We start from the raw sequence: 23,250 nt of genomic DNA on the forward strand, positions 1-23,250 counted from the left end.
CTATCATGGGTTACAAAAAAAACAAAAAACAAAAAATTCGATCATGGATTACAAAAAAAAAAACAAACATTTCGATCATGGATTACAAAACATTCAATCATGGATTACAAAAAATTCTATCATGGGTTACAAAAAAAAAAAAAAAAACAAAAAATTCGATCATGGATTACAAAAAATTCTATCATGGGTTACAAAAAAAAAAAAAAAAAAAAAAAATTCGATCATGGATTACAAAAAAAAAAAAAAAACAATTCGATCGTGGATTACAAAAAAAGCGATCAAGTATTACAAAAAAATCTATCATAGATTACAAACAAACAAAAAAAAAAAAAAAAAAAATTCTGTTCTTCCGTACGGGACTCGCGATTCACTGTACGGACTCGCCGATTCCGTACAGTGAATCGGCGAGTCATTGTGCAGAATAGTCCGGTTCTCTCTAGAACCGGACGATTCTCGTTTTTTCACCAATTCGAACCGTCCATGGCGATTACCGAGTTGAACCGGGCGAGTTCGATTCGACTCGACGTTTTTTTAAACACTGGACGCAACACATCGAAAACGATATTATCAGCTAGTTATAAAGAGAGAGATCATCACATATGGCGTTTAGAGAGAGGGAAAAAAAGGTTGAAAGAGAATACATAGATGACTGATGAGAAAGAGAATTTTTTTTTGTTATTTTAAAAATTAAAATTGGTTTGATTTCAGTTTTTTAAAAATAAAAAATAGATAGTTTTGTCTTTTTTTAAAAAATTATTATGCAGTCTAAATAACAAAAAATATTTGGTATTTTAGTAATAACGAAAACTAAAACGGATATTTATATAATTTTTTTAATTTTTAAATATAATTTGATCTTAATTTTAAGAGAATATATAATGGAAATCATTAATATGACAAATAAAATAAAAATTTAAAATAAAAAATAATAATTATATCAAGAAAACATTTGGACCATAAATAATGATCCTATAGGACCCTCCCCTAACCATGTGTATATGACCTTAAATGATCACCATTAAATTTGACACAAATCTCTAAAAAAGTCAAAGTATTTTGTCACATATCTCTAAAAAAGTAAAGTAATAGTCATTAAGTCTTATAAAGACTTGACTTTTTTAGAGATCTATGCTAAATTTAATGGTGATCATTTGAGGTCTATATATATAGGTGGGAGAGGTTACTTATGGTCTAAATGTTTTCTTAATATAATTATTATTTTTTATTTTGGATTATGAGTAATAATCCTATAAGACCTTCTCCCATTTTTGTGTAGGATCTTAAAAGATTACCGTTAAATTTGACAAAAATACTTAAAAAAACATATGATTAGGAAAAAATCCTATTAAATCATTCTTCTTGAACCATTAGGTATAATTGTATTTAGATGGACGACCTATTCACATCCATCTTTAAAATAGATACTTTACACCTTTAGACCGCATATCGTAGAAATGCGGTCCGGCCCGCATGAAACAATTGTTCTTAAATAAAACATTCAATTTGGGGGAGGAGCTCGCAAGCTCTCTCAGTGCCTTAACAATGGAGGGAGAGCTACGTGCCGAGATCGAAGCCGTCCAGTCAGTGTACGGCCCTGATTGTCTGATGGTCCAGGAGTTACCCACCTGCATCACCGTTCACATAAGGCCTCGAACGGCTGACGATCTCTCTCAACAGGTGGGATTCATCTCAAGTTCAATTTTTTTGTTGCTGTTTTTTCCAAAGCATGAACTTACAATTCAAGAGTAATTTTACTTGTTTTCTTCTTCTCAGATTCTGATGATATATTCGATGAGAATGGAATTTTTTCGTGATTGTTTTCTTTCGTGATTTTTCAATGATTATTGATGGTCCATATTTCTATAGGTCCAGGGTTTTCAAAATTTTGCTTAATTTTTTTTTTTTGCGTGTAAGTTATTTTTGCGGACTGCTTTTCTTGTTCCTCTATTTTCTTCCTTTTTTGGACAACTCGCAGTATTTTAATAAAAAATGTGTTTTTTTAAATGTCTTGATTTTTAATCTGTCTGTCTGTCTGTTTCTCTTGATGTTCCCACTTATGATATAGACTGAAATTATGGTTTTTGAATAATTAATGGAGTTGGGAATCCTCAACAAAAGCACAAAAAGAATAATTAGAATTATCAAATTTTTTTCTCTACAATATAACATTTTGATTCTTATTTTCCCCAATTTTTTAAGCTTAAAAATCTTTGATTGAAGTATTAAAACTTTCATGGTTATCATTCACAAAGACAATTTCCTGGAAATCTTATTATAATTAGTATTACTAATGATATGTCAAATCAAGAACTGTTATTTTTATTGTTAGTATATTGTTATTAATAAATTATTATTATTATTATTATTATTATTGTTCTTCTTCTTCTTCTTCTTCTTGTTATTGTTGCTGTTGGTGTTGTTGTTATTATTATTATTGTTATTTATTAATGGAATACTCTTACCCATATTATTGGATCAGCCCCCATTGATTTTCTGAAAGCCCAAATTTGTTATTTTCAAATCACAAATTTTCTTTGTCATAAAAAAGTTTTGGTGATCGACTCATTCCTAATAGAGAACTACGCTAAGGTTGTGTCTTGTGTATTAATGCAATTAGTAAATACTTTTCTTAGTGTTTAATGAAATCTAGTTACTGACAATGTTTGAACGCAAGGGCTAATGTTGGGACTAGCTAGGGTCCTGAGCCTGATTCAGGCAACTAAACTCAGCTGAGTCTGATGGAGATGGCCAAGTGCCAGAAAAATTAGTGCTAGAATCATGCAACTGGCGAGTCTTGGCTGGTTCATGGTTTTGGGTCTAGACTCAGCAGCTTGCTGAGTCTTTGTTTGAGTTTTGAACACTGGTTATTGAAGAAGAAAACTGAATAAATTATGGACTCTTGAACTCATCAAGAACCTGTACCGTTCATGAAAAGTGAGACACTAATTAGGATATAAACTTACAATTGTAGAATAGTCTATTGCTAGAAAAAATGTAGACTAGTTTGATATTTGCTAAAATGGTGCATAATGCTAGAGAATTGCAGGTTCCTTTGCTGACCACTACAATATCAGTGCTTTCATTGAAGACGAATACTTTAAAATTTAAACTATCTAGTTTTAAAGTAGATTACTAGTTTCCTTGTGGTACTCGAAGTGTGGAAAGCCGACATGGGCTCCATGGTTGGGTAATAGAAGGTAGGGATGATTGATATAGGAAATAGTGGAGAGTTTCATATTAAGGTATGAATGAAAAGATTACCAAAAATATTGAAATGATATTCTCATGGAGCATAAGAATGAAATAGGATTCCAGTTTGGGGATATGAGGGTAGTGAGATTGTGGACTTAGAGTTTTTTATTTGATTGGCAATTATGGACGGACTGTTCCATGCCTTCCACCTTAACATCATTTAGTGAAATCATGGGAATGGGAGTGGCCTGATGCCCAATATTTTGATGAATTTGGAGGAGATAGAAGTATATGAATGGTGTTTGTTGAGGGAGTTTGCTTGGGGAGTTCCTCCCATGCATAAGGCACGATTATATATTGTTGAAATACATCACTACAATACAGTTCTTGCTCATATTGTTCACCATGGTCATTCAAACTGAAAACATCTGATATCTCTAGACCACCTAATCCGGGGGATGTTGTCCTTTTGTGCTCCAGGGTCTTGCGATGTTGGTAACCTTGTATAAGGTCAATAAAAAATACCACCTCCAAAACCATTAATGCCAAACTCTAAACATGTGCTTCATATCTAGTGAGGCCAAGAAGATTTAACCACCTTCTTCTGTGGTGTCCTTTCATCTGTAGGTCATAGAATGCCAAAACATAAGACTTATTTTTGATGGTATGTGTGTTACCTAACTGTTGACCTTTTGTTGCATTCTAAATGAGAGGTTGATCAAGATGGTCTATTTCTCACCTGTTGATCTTTTTGGGCATTTGATACTATGCATTTTTCAGTGGCACACACGAGTATGGAGTTGTTGAGAGAACACATTAGAGACTCTATGAAAACTTGGGCCATTTTCAAGGAAGTATTTGTGGTATATAAAAATTGACACCTAATTCCAAAGTTGGGCCATTTTCAAGGAAGTATTTGTGGTATATAAAAATTGACACCTAATTCCAAAGTGGAGGTGATGGATGTCTGTAAGTTTTATATATATATATATATATATATATATATATATCTTGGTGTCACGAGTTGCCGTGATGGGCTATGTGAAACTTAACTCTGACGGTGGCTCATCTAAGAATCCAGGTCCAATAGGTGTCAGGCGAATTCACAGGGCTTGTTAAGCTATTTCTCATGGCCTTTTCTGGCTCAACGGGGCCTGCTATCCTAGAAAGGAAGAATAAAGAGTCCCCTCTAATTCAGCCTGAATATTCTCTGTTCCTTCTTTGGATCCCTTGTTGCAGAGAGGAACTAGCTAATGTTGTTAGAAGGACATTGTGAGAATAACAGGCATTACGGATGGAGAATAACTAGCACTATCAAGACTCGCATTTAAAGAGGAAAAATATGTTACTTTATCCCATGTGATTTTGGAAGGTGCTGCGGAGGCAGGTTCCATGGCTTGTTGGGGCATAGAGACAATAATAGTTCATATGCATTGGGGTCAAATTTCTCTCTCTTGAATTTTTATTTGTGACATCTTCGATGCAGCTTGAGGTGTTTTTGTGTTGATTAAATTTCTTGTCAACTATAGTTGCCTACGTTTTCGATATGCGGTCGATATTGATTGTCACAAAGCAGTTAGTGATATATAAGTTAACCAAGTCACATTCCCTTCAAACAGACTTCTGAAAAGTGGCCTGTTTGAAATTTTTCATGTGCAAGTTGCAAAAGTAATCGTCCTGGTCTATGAGAGATTCTAAAAATGTGCAATTTTATAGTCTATTGGTTTGTGGCAGATTGAGCGCTTTTTTGCCGGGTAGAGTTTCTCTGCCATGGATTTTCCTTTTTATGCCATCTTTGCACCAAGCTTTCCCATCCTCATAACCATTTTTTTACATATTTTTCAATATATTCAAACCTTCAAAATTTGTATTGTTCTAATAATCAAATCATCAAACAGCAATAATGTCCAATAAGGCAAAAAAAAGAAACACATAATTGTCATATACTGTCAGGCAACATAAAAGACTATATGGACTTCAAACCTAGGTCTGGATGCTCCTAACAAGCTGACCATGTTTGAATACATTGGAGGACCAAAAGCCATGTAAAAACCTCAAAGCATTTTATAGATAAGAATCCTATATAGAAAACATACTAAAACTCATCAAGTATCAATTCTTAAATAAAAGGAACAATTTGTCGCTAACTTATTTATTGATTGTTTGAGTTAACTATTAAACATTTGCTAAACTTCCCTTAAAATCCGTAAATAACTAAGAACCAAAGTACCCCTAACCCAATCTACATCAGTTTCCCCCCGTTTGAAGAGAACACGTCCTCGAGTTTGAGAGACCTTCACCACACTTGCATTCTGCTTCATCTGCATCTTAGACTTTAGTTTTGGTAGTTGGTGATCCCACCTTCCGTCTGTCTCTCTTAGATCTCTACACGTGAATAACCTCCTTCAGAAACAAGAGTCACAATTGATTGAAAGGGATTTTCCTTCATAAAAGGATCTTTTGTACTGATATGGTAGAATTTCAATCCCTTTGTAACATAAATTCATCTGTGCATCAAAAATGAACTTACCCTCAACTAAGTCCTTGTTTGCATCTTCTTGATCGAGGATGAGTGTCCAAATTGACAACAGTTCTCATCATGGATGTCAAGGATAAGAATGACCATCCCTCCTCCCCCCCAAGGTCTTGAGCATGCTGTAGGACTTGGATCATCCCGTCTTTGAGTCTTCTTCTGGCTCTGCTCACAGAGCTTGGTGATGAAAGGGGTTCACATTAGTTCGCCGAGACCCCTCTGAATCGTATCAATATTCATGATCGAATTCTGGTTGGTGCAGCATATGTTGCGTCAATTGGCACCAATTTCTTGGATCTCTTCCTCCTTCTAGGGGATTCCTCCATGGGCCCATTCATTGCTTCCTCTCCTTCCTGCAATTGCAATATTTCTTGGTGATCAGAACCTTGATATGAAAACTAGGAAGAGAGAAGAGAGGAACATAGAAGCAACCGAATGGGTTCTGTCTTATATTAAATCAAATTTGTCATTGTATTTTTAGGCATAGACTCCAAACCTAACTCTAAATGCTTTTAAAGACCTCATTGAGTTCCCGTATATTGTAGGACCCCAAGCCGCATAAAAACCTTAAAGCATTGACTAAAGATAGAAATCCTATCTCTAAAAAACATTTGAAATTATCAAGTAATAATTCTTAAAAAAAGATAGTATTATCCTATACTTAATTTACCCTAATTTATTAATTATTTTAATCAACTGTTGGACATTTCCTAAACTGCCCGTAACCATGGAACTACAGACCTGACCACCCCTGAGTAGATCTACATCATTAGTTTACTTTGTATTTCCCATCTTTGGGAAATTCTTATTCTTTTTATCTATATGTTGATCATCTTCGATGTTGTGGTTGTCTTTGCAGTTTGTAGAGGCTATACTTTGCATTCGGGTTAGTGGTCAGGTACAGAGAAGCAAATATATGTGGAAGCAGTTGCTGATCTATCTATATTATCATCATTTGTATCTTATATTACTTCCAACCCCCTCAATCCTTTCTCATGGCCATTCAATGTTGTAACAATAATTAATATGTTTATGGCAGTATCCATACGAACCACCTACCATTGATGTAATAGATTCAAAAGGTCTTGATGAGAATAGGCGCGCACATTTAATTGCAACTGTACAAGAACAGGCAAATGAGCTCGCATCATATCCAATGCTTGTAATGGTTTGTGAGGTCTGCTTTTCTCCCTATCATCCAAAACTTTCTGAGCTTCTGCTCATTTGGGACCGTATCATATATAAGAAGTTAATAATATCATACTCGTTCGTTTCCTCTTTGCAATCCCCTGATGTGGTGCTTATAAACCTATGAATTTGCATGTCGAATATTATGTTGGAAGCATAATATCCTGATCTTGTGTAGATGGATTCACTTTTAAGGATAAGTATAATATAATCCAAGTACTTAGGTCATCATCATTTGCCCATTGAAAATGATGGACAGCAGATGGAGAGAGCATGACTGACCAGAGCTGTTGAGGTCCTATTCTGGTGGGTCCCATTCTCACTCCATCGCCATCCATATCCATGTATTTACTATGGTTTTTCCATAGTCCATTGCTTTATAGTGTATATTCCCTATGTTAAATGTGCAACCTTCACCATTCAAACTTACTTCCATGGAATCTCATAGTAACTGATGTGAAAATACTTTCAGGAAGCAGTGGAGACTTTGTCTAACATGAACCACCCAGATGGAAACTGTCCATTGTGTTTGTATCCTTTGGTTACTGAAGTTAGAGAAGAACATTGTGTTCCCTTCATGAAGCTGATGTCTTGTTATCACTGCTTTCACAGGTGCTATTCTTATATATGATTTCTAATTTGTTCATTTATTTATTTTATTGGTATTGGGGATCCGCTTATTACTTGATAAGTGTAGAATTTTAATCTTAATCCCAAAATTTATTTCAATCTTGCAGGCAATGCATTATTAGGTGGTGGAAGTGGCTGCAAGAGGAAGACAGAACCAGAATCTTGTCAAGTGACTTCTCACAGACATCTTCTTCTCTTTCTATAGATTTGGAGGGAGAGGGAAATGCTTCAGGAGAACGGTACTTGTAATTGCATGTTCAGCTGAATAATTAATTCATATACTCATTAACTTGCACTAGTGTCTCGTATTTGGGGGCTTAGCTTTATAAATGAACTATTTAGCAAAATGCCCGTGGGAAATGAACTATTTGGCATTTTATCAATATCATTTGATTTTAATTTGAAAGTACCAATTAAAAGACACATGACCATAAGTTGGAATAGTTGCAAATGTGTAAAATGTTGAATAATGCATCTCTCATGGGTACTTCGATAACAAATGTGTTAAATGTTGAATAATGCATCTCTCATGGGTACTTCGATAAATTTCCCGTTTTCTTTCGTGTTCAATTATGTTAATGATGTTTTTATTCAAAATAACTTGGTACTTTTACATATTGCACTATTGAAATTAACTTCATGCCAAATGAACATACCGTTGTTTCCTGAGACTGCCTCTTTATTCTCTTAACTATCGAGCAACAAAATTTGTGGTCGTTTACTTGGATCTTCTTCTGATGTTTCATCATATCCTCTATTTTGGACTTTGGATAATCTACAATTGTATCAGACATTTAGCATCTGAATCTAAAATATCTGTGTGTTTTATTAGAGGCCACATTTCTCCCTTTCTTGTGTCATGCTAAAGAGTTAAAATTGGATTGGAACACCTTGGTTCATATCTGACCGATCAAACTTTGGGTGGCAGCTCAGAACCACTTGCAGCTGAAACTCACAATGTGGGGAATTGTCCTGTATGTCGCAAGGTGATTCATGCGAAAGATATCGAGCACGTCCTTGACTTGCTTAGACCTGGATCGTCTCAATTGGTACATATTTCCAATCTGTATGTGTGGTGAGTGTATGTGTGTGTGTGTGAGAGAGAGAGAGAAAGGCTAGTCTAAGGTGTTTCAGAATGTAATTCAAGGGTCTCATGAATTGTCTCAAACCAGCCACCGGATGAAACCAATGTCGTCGAAGAGGAGGTCCTCTTATCTGACATAGAAACCATCAAGAGAGAGAAATTTGAGGCGACGGTGAGAGTCCAGCGGGAGAATGGGGGCCTCATCGAACCCAAAAAGATTGATGTTTTGCAGCCTGGTATTTTTCTGCCTGAAACGACCAACTTAAACAGCTCAAGAACGGGATTGAGCGATCAAAAAGTGGAAGCAAGCAACTTTCTTACTAGGTCAGGTGACGATTCTAACACACCTGGCTCTAGTATGGCTGGTGGATCAGTGGAAAATGTGAATTCCAGTCAGAGAAGGAAGGGTAGAGATCAAAAAGCCCGGGTATCAGGTGACAAGCCTGATGGGCCTGGCGCAAATGTGGATGGTGGGTTCATGGAAAATGTGAATTCTAGCGAGAGAAGGAAGAATAGAGCTCAAATAGTCGCGCTTACAAGGGACGAGCTTAATGGGGATTCATGAATACTGCAAAGTCCGGCGAGAGAAAGAACAGAGCTCATAGAGCCCAAAAGTCGAGCCCGAAGATGAATGGAAGACAGTGGATAAGAAACGAATTGAATTCCGTTGATTGAAAGTATTCACGATCCTTGTGGATCGACATTTTTGCATAAGCTTCAACTATTGGTATAAGCTTTTGATGTCATCAGATGTGTTTTGATGGACTGTCGGGATTGTGGACAGAGATTGCTTCTGTGAATCTCAACCACTGAATATTAGAATTAATATGGCTGGTCATATATAAACAGGTTGTTCATACTTACTGTTTTGCAAAAAACTATCAAATCTGCATAGAAATGAGGTGATACTAGCGAAGGGTATGTGCTCTGCACGTGTTTTGAGTTATCGATTTGGATTCTCTTATTTCTAGTGCACGCAAGAAATTGTCATGGGAAAGTTATTTGGCAGTTTTTATTGTGAACTCAATTATACTTGAGTATTTTTGATATAAAATGTCTTTATATTTTATAATGACATTATGAAGTGAAATCACTTAATTTGTATAAATAAGGAAGTCAAATTTTCTTTATTATTATTATTTTTTCAAATAGTGTGCACGATGGATGGTTCTTCAGAGGCTCGGAGGTAGGCTTGGCTATATATATATATATATATATATATATATATATATATATATATATATATATATATATATATATATATATATATATATATATATATAAATTCAAATATTACCGGATAACTGTGACTATGTGATGAACTTTAGACGGTGATGAGGTAGGTGATATAGAGCTACACCTATAGGCATTTTGTAGATGTTATATATATATATATATATATATATATATATATATGGAAAAAACTACAAAACTTTTATAAGTGAAGTTCAACCATATTTTACCTACAACGTTATCATCATTTAAAGTTTATCACATGGTCACAAATGTCTAATAGTGTTTGAATTTTAACGTTTTTTTACATATCACAAGGATTTAAAATTTTGTAGGTGAGTGCGTCTTAGTGAGATGCACATGAATAAAATATAAAACAAATAATTAGCATGGTAAAAATTACAAAAATACCTTTATAAAGTTTTAGGAGTAATTTTATCATTTTATTTTATGACTATTATTGTTTTAATATTTTATTTTGGTGTAACTTGGTCATATGTATACACGTCCCAAATTTAGATAAATTTGATTAGTATAATAATTGTAAAAATTCAAATGCTATCAGGTAATTGTGATTGTGCGATGAATTTTGGACGGTGATGACGTGTAAGTGAAGTATTGTAGAATTTCACCCATAAGCGTTTTGTAGATGATTCCTCTCTCTCTCTCTCTTTATATATATATATATATATATATTTATATATATATATATATAACCTATAGGTAGGTTTTTAAAGAGTGAATATTATAAGATTTGCCAGATCAAGATTTTAAAAGATTTAAAAAATTAAATCACTCAAAATAGACATGTTATGAGAGAGTGAATATCACAATATTTATTATGGAAAATTTTTGAGCCTCCACCTGATATTGGGCGGGCACTGGGATCTACACTGTTCATGCAATTGGATGGTGTAAAAAACACCCTATTATCGAGGGAGGGAAACCGGGAACCCTACCCCCGGTCTCCCAAAATAATTGTGCAAGTGACATATTTCTGATTTTTCCTTGTCGGTTTCTCTCTCTCGTCACCTTTCCACCAAGCATGGGAATGTGTTTTTTGGTTTGGAGGATTTCAAAGGCTTGTTTCCCTTTTCCTCCTTTGTTTTTTTTAAATTTCCTCCGTTTTTTTAAATAAATTGTTTGTATGTGTTTATTGAGGCATTTTCGCAAGCAATGGATTAGGGCTTACCACTATAATCTGCGGGCCATATTTAGCTTAGATTTTGATGTAACCATGGTTTGGGTGGATGATATATATAGGGAACAGTTTATATAGAGTGGAGGCTCTAAAGAATTACATTTGAGCCTATTTCAAAAATTTCACTAGAAAAGGTAGTTTTGATATTCAAACATCCTTACATTGATCATCTCGACATCAAAATGCATGGACATGAGAAAAAAATAGATTTCAACTTTCGAAATAGTGTATTTTGTAACAGATTTTTTAGCCGTCAATTTTCAAGATTTTCAAGTTTTTATAGATCTCTCGATGTATACTATTTTTTAAGTTTTAAAATTTATAAATAAAGATGGAAATATATTTTAAGGCTATCAAAAAGATATCCAATATTGAAATCACATTTCTCGACACCATTTAAAGGTAGGTTTTAATTTGATTGTTTAAAGCCCATGCTCTATTCAAACCGTACCTATATATATATATATATATATATATATATATATATATATATATATATATATATATATATATATATATATATATATATATATATATATATATATATATATATATATATATTCCTCTCTTGCCATATTCTATAAATTGAGATAATTATTTTGCTGTTATAATATTGTTTGAGCTTGGGATTTGATTTTATTTTCCTCTCTTGCCTTGTTCTATGAGTTGTCATATTCAAATTGATTTACTTTGTTATATCTATTTTTCTTGCTCTAATTCTTTTGAGCATGGGATTTGTTTTTGTTTTCCTCTCTTGCCTTATTCTATGAATTGGGATTTTAAAATTGGTCGGTTTTGCCTGATTTGCTTTTTTTTTTTTTGTTGTCTTCCAAGTTTTTTGAGCTTGTGATTCCTTATTGGTTTCCTATATTGCGTTATTCTATGAATTGAGAATTTTAAATTTGGTAGGTTTTGCTTGATTTGTTTTTTTTAAATTTTTTTTTTGGTTATGTTCATAAGAATAACGAGTTAAGATTCGTATAGCTGATCTCAATCAGTTGGGAAAAAGACCTTGACGATGATGATGATGGTTATGTTGGTAAGTCAATTGATTTTATTCTTAGAAATAAAAGGGGGAATGTGTAGTGATTCAGCTGAATTTCTCTCTCTAACATGCTGTGGTAATAAAAATTTAAGGCCTTTTTGGATTTTTTAATGAAGCTCTTAATTATATGTTACAAGCATAGTTAACAAGTCGGAGAATAATATATCGGCATATCGAAACATTGGTAATAGATCGATTTTATTTTAAAAAGTCAGAAGAAAAAATCATGTAAAAAATACAAATTACCCAAAAATAAGGTAAGTTATAGAATCACGAATATTTCAAACTTGGCTAAAAAAAGCAGAGTATCTTGGATATGTAAAAATGACACAAGTATGATTATAATTTGCGATTACTGTATAGATATTGTTGAATTTGGTGCTATCCAAAATCACCCACATAAGGAAATATGTGGGATTGAGATATTCCCATATCATGTGTAATTGAGATATTTCCTTATTATGTGATATTGATGTTGATATTTGATAAGTTTTGTAAAGAAAATAGAAATCCAAAAAGATTAAGACTCTTGGATATATCTTTTGGTTTTGAGATATATATAAGATCTATAAGAAGTTTCTTATGTATAGAGAAAAGAGAGTTTACTATAGAGAGAAATATTGTCATGATGTATTTTGTAGACTCCTCAATATTGAAAGGCTTGTTTCTTGTAGATAAGCGGTTTTTTTGGAGATTTTGGGTTGTTTTTCCTTTTAGTTAGAGAGAAGTCATTGTGCTCGTGTCTTTATCTGGTGATGTTATTAATGGTTAATGGTTGCCCCAACTTGGGTTTTTGTCGAAGTTAGAGAAGTAACTCTTCGTTCGAAAGTCTTTGATATAACTTTCATTGACATAGTGGATTTCAGTTTGCGGTACCAGTGGATGTAGCCCTTTTTGGGTGAACGACGTAAATATTTGTATTTTTGTGGTACGTGTTTCATGTTTTATTTCTCATACTTTATTTGTAAAAAATCAACCCATTGGGTTTAGAGCTTTCGCTCACAATAGATACATTAAAACCATTGAATAATAATTTTAGGACACAGTTTTTTTGAGTCCATGCAAAAATGAGTCACCTATTAAAAATCTATTTTTGAGATGGGTTTTTTGGGCTTAATTTTTAAGGACATGTCCTCACTAAGGATAACCAGGATGGACAACCAGAAGTTATGTAGCTGACCCCAATTAATTAATAAAATGCTAAAATGATGATGATGGATTTTTAAGGACATGTAATCCCTAACATGGAGATCATGAGTATGAATAAATAAAATAAATTTTAAAAATTAAAAATAATAATTCTATTAAGAAAATATTTGGACCGTTAATTTCAATTGTTTTTAGATAGACTACCTATTGCATCCATCTTTAAGATGGATGCTTTATACCTTGGGACCACATTTTGTAGAAATGCGGTTTTAGAGTAATAATGAATAATTTTTGGCCAAAGCTCTCAATAAATCCAACAATGCTTACTATGTTGTTACAACACAAAACATATAATAGATTTATTGGGGGTATAAAATGAAACAACAACGACGACAATACTAAAAGCAAGAACTACATGAGTAAATAACAAGAACTGTATATCAAGGTATAGGATTAGTGTTCATAAAAAAATAAAAAAGACAGTAAGTATGGGATTGTAGTTAACTAAAATAAAACACAAACATCTAAATACATAAAATAGTGGTCCATTCAAAATGCTATGTTATATACACCAATGAAATAAAAAATGAAAATAATCTAACTTCTCTATGGACAAAGAAAGCATCAAAATGCTAAAGAAAAGTCAAATCTCATAATGAATTCCTAACTGCCTAAATCTTTAGTATCATTAAATCCCTCCCTTGCTCTTTATTAGGACACTTTAGGTTTTAAGAGAAAAACAAAAAGAAGGGATTTTTTATTGAGTTACTCTCTTTTTAACTCTACATACTATTGTGAGATATAGGATTATTTTGATATCTTACTTTTTTGGAAATACATTGCTTGTATTTTTCATACACTTTTTTCAAGGGAGTTTATTGGTGAAATTTTTGATAGAATTTTTTAGTAAATCAATATTATTAATTTATTGTTATTATTAATGTGATTATCTTTAAATCAAAATTCAATAATATTATGTTAATGAATAAATAAATTTAAAGGAAATAAATTTTTTTGAAATATTTTTGTTTTTAAATAAAATACATATTTATAAAGGTTCTATTAAAAAACACGATTCTTTCAAGATCTTTTGAAAAACTTGAAGTTCTTAATGGATTTTGAAAAATCAGATATTTTTTTGAAAACGTCGTATATTAAACGGAAACTTGCTGAGGCATGTGGTTGTGGTGTGTGTGAATGAGATCCGGGCCGTCCAATGCCATGGAGGCGAGGAATCAGACAGCCTTGCTTGCAGCAAAAGCGTCTTAAAGAGATCGGATGGTGGAAATGCCATTCGATTGTCCCGGTCACTGAGACAGTAGAGAGAGAAAGAAGGGTGAGAAAGTAGAGAGAGAAAGTAGGATGAGAATATAGACAGAGTTTTGTGTATTTTTTTTAATATTTTACCTATCTATGTTATAAGATTTGTCGAAGATTAAAGGAAACTAAATCACTCAAAATATGCAAGTTTCTAAAGAGTGAATATTAAAAGATTTATAAAGAATCACTCAAAATAGGGCAGGTTCTTATATGAATGTTACAAGATTTATTAAATCGAGATTTTTTATTAAAATTGGCTTATTTTTAATAAAAATTTTCATTCTAAATAACTCCTGTGGATAAAAAGACAAGCTGTAAGATCCTGATTGTATGTTACAAAATAAATTTGCCACTAATAATTAACAAGATACAGTGTCAAAAGATTTGAATAGCCAATTGTAATGGCCATCCTTCATTACAAAATATATAACAAACAAGTTTTCATTTCTATTGCCAAAAACAGATATTTCCCACTATTTTACCATCTCTCTCTTTTATCTATCTGTTATCTCTCTCTCACTCTTGCAGTGTTATGTTACGGTGAGCAGGCTGGAAATGGGGCGGTGCAAAATCGAAATAAAAAAGATTGACGACCGAGAAGCACGCCAGGTTCTCACCTCCTATTTCATTTCTGATATAAAGAGGTCACAATCACTTTTAACCTGTGAATCTAAAATTCAATAAATGAGAGTGTGTCACAACATTCGATAAATTTTGTTTGAGATTTTGTGTCTAAACTATAACACATCCTCAACCACCCAATTTTAAATCTAAAGGTCAATCATAATTGTGACTTCTTTGTACAAAAAATAAATAATCTTATTGTACATATTTCTTTAAATTATTTGGCTTCTTTTGTTATCTTTTTCTCTCTTTTATTTATGAGAAACTATTGTATGATCCATAGTAACAGCATGATCCTTGGAGCTGGATCATGATCTATAGTGGCTGATCACCATATATATTTTTTATTACTTTTTTGCCCTTTTCCTATCTCACCCATTTGTACCCTCTTCCTTCTCTTTAAACAGTAATTCTCCTCCCACCAAACACAGTAATTCTCCTCCCACCAAAAAATGCAAGGAAGAAGCTCTCTTTCAGTCATCAACAATGATGCCATGGCAGCTTGAACCTTCTCCTTCGCTAGTCTCTTGGCACCTCAAACGGCCGGTCTCTTGTAACTAAAGATAATTCCATCTGGTGTTCAAAAAGTCAAACTAGCCTTGAAAACTGACTGAAAGCCAGTTTTAATTAATCGGTAAACCGATTGGTTCAACCGGCAGGTCTTGACTAGTCTAAAAATTGTTCCAAAAAAATACAAAAAAAGTATATTGATATATAATTAAGCCATAGTATGAATAATAAATAAAGGAAATGATCCTGTCAGCCCATAGGCTAACTGCTTCAGCCATAGGCTAACTGCTTCAGCCTTTGGCTAACTGCTGCAGTGTCAACCAATAGCCCAGATTGAATCGGGGCCCGATCCATTGGTTACGACCTCATTTTGTATTTGAATTTTTATTTTTTTATACAAATCTAAATCACTTAAAATTTTGATTGTCTATTTTTTAAAAATAAGAGAATTTAATAAAAAAAATTCACAAAATATAAATTGACCAAAATAACCCCAAAAATTTTCGAGGGTATTTTGATCAATTTATATTTTTTGAATTATAATTTTTTATATTTTTTTTAGTGCGCCTTGATGAGAAGAATGAACAGCTTAACTTTTAAGTGATTTGGACTTATAAAAAAATAAAATAAAAATTCAAATACAAAATGAGGTCGTAACCGTCAGATCGGACTTGATTCAATCTAGACCGTTGGTTGATACTGTAACAATCAACCTTTGAGCTGACAGGATCGTTTTCCAATAAAAAAATAATTATATTTAAATGTATAAAAATAGATTGATATAAAAAATAAATAGAAATATTGAGTTCATTATGAATTATATCTCTTGTCTTTTCATTATTAATTATAACATCATGATATTATTTTATTAATTTTTTTTTGTCAAACAATTTTCTTAATATTCTTCGACAATATTCTACACTCATTTCATAAATGTTGCCAGTCCAATCATTATTTTAAAATCCAAAATATCAAGGTGAATCTCCCATCTGGGAGACCGATTTAGATGGACAGGCAGCTGATTGGTTAATTAAAAAAAAAATACAACCCAAAACTAGGCCAGTTGCGACCTAATTAAATGGTTCCCAAGGAATAAGTCAAATTGCTGATCCAGATCAATGATTTTTCAAATACTAGAGGAAACAAACGTGTGCTCCCTCAGTTAACAACTACGTAATCAAAGCTCAAATTTTTTTATTGAAGAAGAATAATATTCTTTTTGAGATAAAAGTTAACAGTCCCAAAAATAAAAATAAAAGAAAAAAAGAAAAACCTGTAAAATAAAACTCTCATACGTGCGGAGCGCATGCCTTTTACTAGTTTTTTTATTAAAAAAAAGTTATTATATGCATTAATGTATAGTATTGTTATCAACAGATTCTTGATATGACGACTACAAATATGATAAGAGTTAGATATCACTTTTAAAAATTCAATTCAATCTTTATTTATTTATTTCAAATTTTGGGAACCCTAGGTCTGTTTCTCTAAACGCCGAGCTGGACCATTCAAGAAAGCCTCAGAGCTCTGCATCCTATGTGGTGCTGAGGTGGCAGTCATCGTGTTCTCGCTAGCTAGCAAGGCCTACACTTTTGGCCACCCATGTGTTGACTCGGTTCTTGATTGTTTCACGCACCACCAAACTGGTGGGCCCATCGAGCCCACCCCAGGGCCAAATGGGCCCACTCATGGGCTTGTATGCGAATACGCTGAGCTCCATTGCCAATTAGAGGCCGAGAAGAAGGGGGACTTCTTTAGCCCAAAAGGCCCAACAAGACCATTCAGGCCCAATGGGCCAGCAACAATTTTGGTGGGATGCTAACCTGTAGAGCTCTTGTGGTTACCAACTCGAGCAATATCTCAATGCATTGCTCGAACTCAAGGCTAAGGTGGACATGAGGGCCACAGAGCTCATGTGCGGACAACTGAGAGGCGGAGCCCACGGGTTTGCGTGGGTCCCGCCTCCACAGGCCTTGAAGAACTATGGAGGGCAAGAGTACTTTTTCAAGCTGATGTAAGGTGATACTACACCACACTAGTTGCCCCAAGTATCAAAGTGATCTAGTGATGTTCCTCTCTACAAAAGTTTGAAACTCCATCATTCTATCCAAGTTTCGATTATTAGATCTCTATATAAATCATGGTTTGTTGTGGCTTGATGGACTCTGTGTATCTGGATGGGATATTTTATGTGTGTTTTTGGATTGGTTCTCTCAGGATGAGTCATTTTTTGTGGGAAAGGTTAATTCCATCATCTAAGCATGGGCAATAGATGTTAAGTAAGAGTCTTGAATGCTTATACAAAGTATAATACACGATCTCATGATGTAGTTCTATATTTTCATATTGTTCGCTCACTATATAATTTATTTAAGCTGGGGTAATACAATGTTTTTATATTATAAGATTGTTTACCTTAGTCACAAGTAAATTACCACCTCTATTCATCAATGTGAATTTGGGTGGTCAGGGAGTGTGAATTCATATAGTTCAAAGTTAGTAAAATTTTACTTGAACTTTGCATGAAAATTGACACAATCCTTGCTGCTTGATCTCCCGATTGTCAAGAATGATTGTGATTCTCTCATACTTATATATTTCCCCTATTGCCTATATAATGAGGAGACGAGAAGGTATATAACAATCCAAGCGGTCTGATGTGAAATGAAATGGTTGGGCACCTATCATATGTGGACACCGAACCTGTCGGATTTTGCATTGGATGGCTTAGGTTAGAGGTGGCAATCAGGACGTTGGACCACCGACTTGAAGGTTCAATTCATCCTTGTTTCGGGTCCGGACTTGTATACTAGACCTGGCACGTTAGGTCATGGTTCACTTGGTCTGGGCTCCACCCAAGTCCGGATCCATCTAGGACCTTATTAGTAGGACCAGCAATGGTCTGGCAGCCTGGTCCGACCTTGAAAAACTAGGGTCTTGGGCAGCCCGACCGTACCATTATAGGGCTGGTGCAGCCCTATTTTTTCCTTATTGTTTTTCTAATATGCTTGGCCCCACCTTGCCCAGTCTGGGCCATGGGCCCTTCAGCCAAGTCTAGGTTAATGGGACGCGAATCGGCATCCCACGCATTGATCTATGTAAGATTTTCTAACACGAATTAATTTAATCATCTCCATCCGGTGCAACCCTATTTTTTCCATTGACAAAAATTTTAAAATAGAAAGAGAATAAATGAAAATTTGAAAAATAAAAACCGGCCCCACCCTATTTTTGTAAATTTATTTTATCTTAAATTTAGCGCGTGTAGACATCTAACCATCTCGTGCAAAGATAAAATACCAAAAAAAAAATTATCCAAGAAAATAGCAAAAATACCCTTAAGACATTCATAGGGGTTTGGTCGTTTTTATTATTTGAATGGTTTTTTATATTTTATTTAGGTGTGCCTCATTGATGGACAAACAATAAAAGAATTTAAGATTAATTGATTTATAAAAAATATTAAGATTCAAATACTATTAGTCAACCGTGATCATCTGATGGACTTTGGACGGCGATGACCCATAAATGAAATACGGCATATGTTCATTCATGGGTATTTCTATATCTATATATACACACATATATAAATAAAATTTATTTTTATGATCTATTTCAATACTATATTTGGGTGTCCCATATGTTGCATTATATCACAATATGGGGTCATGCAAACAGGTGTGAGTGATTAAAGCAAAACTCTGTGGCCTTGCCAATTTATCCAATCAAAGAATAAAAAAAATTAAATTAACCTGGCAAAAATTAAAAAATAGAAAGAGAAAAAAGGGCAAAAAAACAATTTCATTAAACCCATTACCACAAAGTTTAGGGTTTTGGTTCAGTGGTTAGGGCATTAAAGGCTGCAGCACAACGCAATGAATGAATGTCTAACCTAACCAGAGAAATGTTCACTCTCAACCATTAATATACCCCAGTTGCCTTGGTTCCAATCCCACCAAACCTAACTAGAATATGAATGAATCAAATAGGCCTCCAAGTGCCTTGGTCCCCATAGAACGAAGGGAAAGCATGCTATGGTCCATATGATCATGGCAGCATTATGGTCATAGGGGTTAATCACCATTCAATCAATGGGTTCGACACGGAGAGTCCTAAATCAAACGACGACATGTGTCGCTTGTCCTCCATCGGTGTCAGACTTATCGATGGGATCGGACTGTGGAATCCAAATTGATTCCTTGTCCTCCATCGGTGTCAAACTTATCGATGGGATCGGTCTGTAAAATACAAATTGATTCCTACTTCATCTATTTGATCTACCATCTCGGTGAAAAAAAGGTTTATCAGAATGAGCGACCAATATCAATGCTAAAAATAGCTAGGATTTCAAGAAAAAGATGCTATTCGTTGGTTGAGAAATGATTACCCCTATGACCATGTTGTTACTATGTCATATGGATCATAGTGTACATTCTCTGCAACTAGTATGAGAAATGCACTCAAGTCATCTTGCCGGCCGGCCGACAATGTATTCTCCGAACATGCACAATGTACATGCTTGAGCCACAATGTCAGCGAAGGGACCGGAGGACGGGGACGAGGATGAGTGCGAAGATGACGAGGAGGAGAACTGTAGCATAGCAGGTCCAGCTCCTGGTGCTCTTTTGGAGCTCCTTTCCTGTTTGGAGCTGATCGGTCCCTCGTCGGACGAACGAATTGGCGTGCGCAACATGGCTCTCGATGTCGTTGAGCTGTTGCCCTTGTGCCTCCACCAAAACAGCCATGTCCAAGAAAACCTGGTGAAGGTCTAGTAAATTCCGTTCGATATCCTTTACCGCATCGTGCCGCTCCTGTATCTCAGAAATGGTGTCGAGTACATGGCCTCGGCCCTGCTGTTGGATCGCCTTCTGCATGAATGTCTCACTCTCTCCGGTCGAGATGAGCCGGTCCATGGTCCCCTCATCTGGTAATTCTCCAGTAACTGTGTAATATCTACGCTCCACGGTCTCTCTGTACTCCGCACCTATCCTGGTTCTCAAGGATTGGAACCCATCCATTAGATCCTTGAGCTTCTTCCCGAGGCCGCTGACAACCGATGTTCGGGTGCGGTCTGCGGAGGTCCCCGGGCCGCATCCCGGAAGGTTCCGGTGGGCCACGTTGGAACGATCCAAGGCCTCGAGCTTTCCCTTAACTACCTTTGCTTTTTTGAGCACCTGTTCCACATCCTTGTCCATGCGAGCACGGAGCTCTTTCATGGTCTTGGCATTGTGCACGGTCCGGCTCTCTTCGTTCGCGTCCTGGAGCTGCTGGTACAGCCGCTCGAGGACGTGGAGGTCCTCTTTCACGTTCTCGACATCCTCGAAGAAGTGGTCGAGATTTATGGTCTCTTTTCTGACTGCCTCCCCCTCGACCCTCTCCCCTATTCCACCTTCCATATCATACACCACCTGTTTCTTCAGATCTGTGTACTTCTTAAATGATCCTGAGAAGAGGTCATTCATCTTTGCGCACACTTAATAAACTTCTTTTAACTTCTCTTCTAGATCTTGTCCCCTTTGAATTTGATAATTCAGCTTCAACTTGAATACAAATGAAATTTTTTGGCAAACATTATCCTTGCCTTACACATGAGGCTTTTCTCCATTTTGGAGAGAGAGAAAAAGGAAAAGAAAATTACAAACCAAGAGAGAGAAAAAACACAGGAGGAAAACACCATGTCTTTGTGAGAGAGAAGGAGAATAGGGAGAGAGAAGCAGAGGCCATGTCTTGGAGAGAGAAAGAAGGAGGGTTCCATGTCCTCTCTTTTTTGTCTTTTTTTAGGGGGTTAAGGTTGAAACTCTTCCTTATTTTAGGCACGTTAGAACTATTCACAAGCCCTCATATTAGGGGTGGCAACCGGTCCGGTCCGGCTGGACCCTGACTTAGGCCCTAATAGTATACGAATCCAAAATTTGGTCATGTACGCAGACCCATTGGGTCTCAAGTCTAGTTGAATTCATTACCACATATGACTGAGTTTATTTTTTATTTTATTTTTACTTTTTTTTTAATCATCATATACCCTGGCCATGAACTTCTTTTTTTGCTAATAATATTGTAGATGTTGTTAATATTAACACGTAGTACATGCCTAAAGACACGCGGTTGCCTTCATATATCTTATGACTATGGCCGAGAACCAATCCGAACCCAAATAGTATTCGGGTCCAAAACTTGGATCTATACCCAAACCTGAGGTCGGGTATACTCGTCAGATCCCGGATCTAATCGGATCCATTCCCGCCCCTACATCAGGTAAATGAGATGTGAGTGGTCCAAGAGATCTATAAGGAAAACGAATTTCTGGAGATCTCGTTGAAAAGCGGTATGGCCTAGTTTTCGTGAAATTTCGGCACCCTTCGTAGAGGGACCCTTACCTGTTAAATAACACGTGCTTTGCTTCTCAACCTCAAACATGAAAAATATGAATTTTCAGTCCAAAAAAGTAAATGCTTGCAAATAAATGTAATGGAGAACAATAACCAATAAAATTTGCGAGATATTCAATTGATTACTCCAAAGAAATAATGATAATAGTAATAAAGAAAAATTATATATACATCTATTATTTTTAATGATATTACAACTAAAATTTCTGTCATTACTACTCTACCCGTTTTATATTCATTATTAAACATTTTGTTGGCATTTTAAAAATTATCAAACTGCCTTTTCCGGATTTTCAAGATCTGAAATTTTCATTTGCGCTAAGTGACACAAATTACACTTTTTGGATTCTCGATAGGAATAGTAATAATAACAAATTGTAAAGCAATGCTTAATTTTTTAAATATATAATTTGACCCTAATTTCTAGAGGATATATAATCATTAACATGGAGACTATGAATAAGAAAAAAATAAAATAAAAGCTACGAATAATAATTATATTAAAAAAACATTTGGACCGTTAGTTACACTTGTTTTTAAATGGACCACCTATTTGCATCCATCTTTAAGATGGATGCTTTATACCTTTGGACTGCATATTGTAGGAATGCGGTCCAGCCCACATGAAACAATTTTTCTATATATATATATATATAATCGGTCGGATGTGGATCAGATCCACCTATACATAAATCTGACCAGAATTACTATTCAAATCTAAAATTTGGATCTGGATCCAGATTTTGAATCAAAATCTTGAGTCTATACCTGGATTGAGATATCATTCAAATTTGGGTTTCATATCTGGATCGAGTAAATTCTCAGTCCTCTCTTTCTCTCCGCTTCCCCTTTCTTATTCAGGGAAGAGGCTTGTAACGTTTCTCCCCTCATCTCCATATATATATATATATATATATATATATCAAAACTTCATGTTTCTATCTAAAGAAAGAGGCTTATAACGTCTATCTCCTCGTTTCCTTTATCACTCCATCTCTCGTTTGAATAAGAATAAAGATAATGCAAATAAAAACTTAAAGGATTGTATACTATGAGACTATTTACCATTGTGACAAGGAGGTCACAAGTACTTCTAGCAATTAAATGTCAAATTGGATAGCTTGGATACGGACTTTTTTTATATGTTTTTTT

The 23,250-nt window shown here is 34.7% G+C and overlaps 3 protein-coding genes across 14 annotated transcripts; 2 read left to right on the forward strand and 1 right to left on the reverse strand.

Moving 5' to 3' along the window:
- Window positions 1-1,450: 1,450 nt before the first annotated feature.
- LOC18428298 (RWD domain-containing protein) lies at window positions 1,451-9,490 on the forward strand. Of its 12 annotated transcripts, none has more exons than XR_016047876.1 (7): window positions 1,451-1,677; window positions 6,585-6,623; window positions 6,765-6,902; window positions 7,386-7,525; window positions 7,651-7,782; window positions 8,477-8,618; window positions 8,716-9,490. XR_016047876.1 is itself a non-coding variant. In XM_088856134.1 (7 exons), exons 1-7 carry the CDS (start codon window positions 1,471-1,473, stop codon window positions 8,765-8,767), a joined length of 855 nt encoding a protein of 284 aa, XP_088712260.1. In that variant the 5' UTR covers window positions 1,451-1,470; the 3' UTR covers window positions 8,768-9,490. The 12 variants fall into 12 exon arrangements, 9 of the variants coding, with proteins under 9 accessions (XP_088712260.1, XP_088712261.1, XP_088712264.1 ...); XR_016047875.1 differs by having other exon boundaries at window positions 8,477-8,592; XM_088856134.1 differs by having other exon boundaries at window positions 8,472-8,618.
- Window positions 9,491-15,130: 5,640 nt separating this feature from the next.
- On the forward strand, window positions 15,131-17,727 carry LOC148778933 (agamous-like MADS-box protein AGL15). The gene is made up of 3 exons (XM_088855313.1): window positions 15,131-15,184; window positions 17,187-17,405; window positions 17,539-17,727. The coding sequence occupies exons 1-3, from the start codon at window positions 15,131-15,133 to the stop codon at window positions 17,725-17,727; spliced, it is 462 nt and encodes a 153-aa protein (XP_088711439.1).
- Window positions 17,728-19,494: 1,767 nt separating this feature from the next.
- Window positions 19,495-22,573, reverse strand: LOC18428297 (syntaxin-124). The gene has a single exon (XM_006837333.3). The coding sequence runs from the start codon at window positions 21,169-21,171 to the stop codon at window positions 20,242-20,244; it is 930 nt and encodes a 309-aa protein (XP_006837396.1). The 5' UTR covers window positions 21,172-22,573; the 3' UTR covers window positions 19,495-20,241.
- Between the last annotated feature and the right edge of the window lie 677 nt (window positions 22,574-23,250).

Source organism: Amborella trichopoda, chromosome 13 (assembly GCF_054954075.1).
Source record: "Amborella trichopoda isolate Santa Cruz 75 chromosome 13, AtrichopodaSantaCruz75HAP2 v2.0, whole genome shotgun sequence".
Taxonomy (NCBI): domain Eukaryota; kingdom Viridiplantae; phylum Streptophyta; class Magnoliopsida; order Amborellales; family Amborellaceae; genus Amborella; species Amborella trichopoda.

What these genes read in the sequence shown, in the direction of transcription:
- LOC18428298 (XM_006837334.4), top strand. Translation starts at nt 1,543, where the DNA reads ATGGAGGGAGAGCTACGTGCCGAGATCGAAGCCGTCCAGTCAGTGTAC. An exon ending in GCATTCGGGTTAGTGGTCAG is followed by an intron (nt 6,624 to 6,764) that starts GTACAGAGAAGC and finishes TGTTTATGGCAG; the next exon opens with TATCCATACGAACCACCTAC. An exon ending in TGTTATCACTGCTTTCACAG is followed by an intron (nt 7,526 to 7,650) that starts GTGCTATTCTTA and finishes TCAATCTTGCAG; the next exon opens with GCAATGCATTATTAGGTGGT.
- LOC148778933 (XM_088855313.1), top strand. Translation starts at nt 15,131, where the DNA reads ATGGGGCGGTGCAAAATCGAAATAAAAAAGATTGACGACCGAGAAGCA. An exon ending in ACGACCGAGAAGCACGCCAG is followed by an intron (nt 15,185 to 17,186) that starts GTTCTCACCTCC and finishes TGGGAACCCTAG; the next exon opens with GTCTGTTTCTCTAAACGCCG. An exon ending in ATGGGCCCACTCATGGGCTT is followed by an intron (nt 17,406 to 17,538) that starts GTATGCGAATAC and finishes GCTAACCTGTAG; the next exon opens with AGCTCTTGTGGTTACCAACT.
- LOC18428297 (XM_006837333.3), bottom strand. Translation starts at nt 21,171, where the DNA reads ATGAATGACCTCTTCTCAGGATCATTTAAGAAGTACACAGATCTGAAG.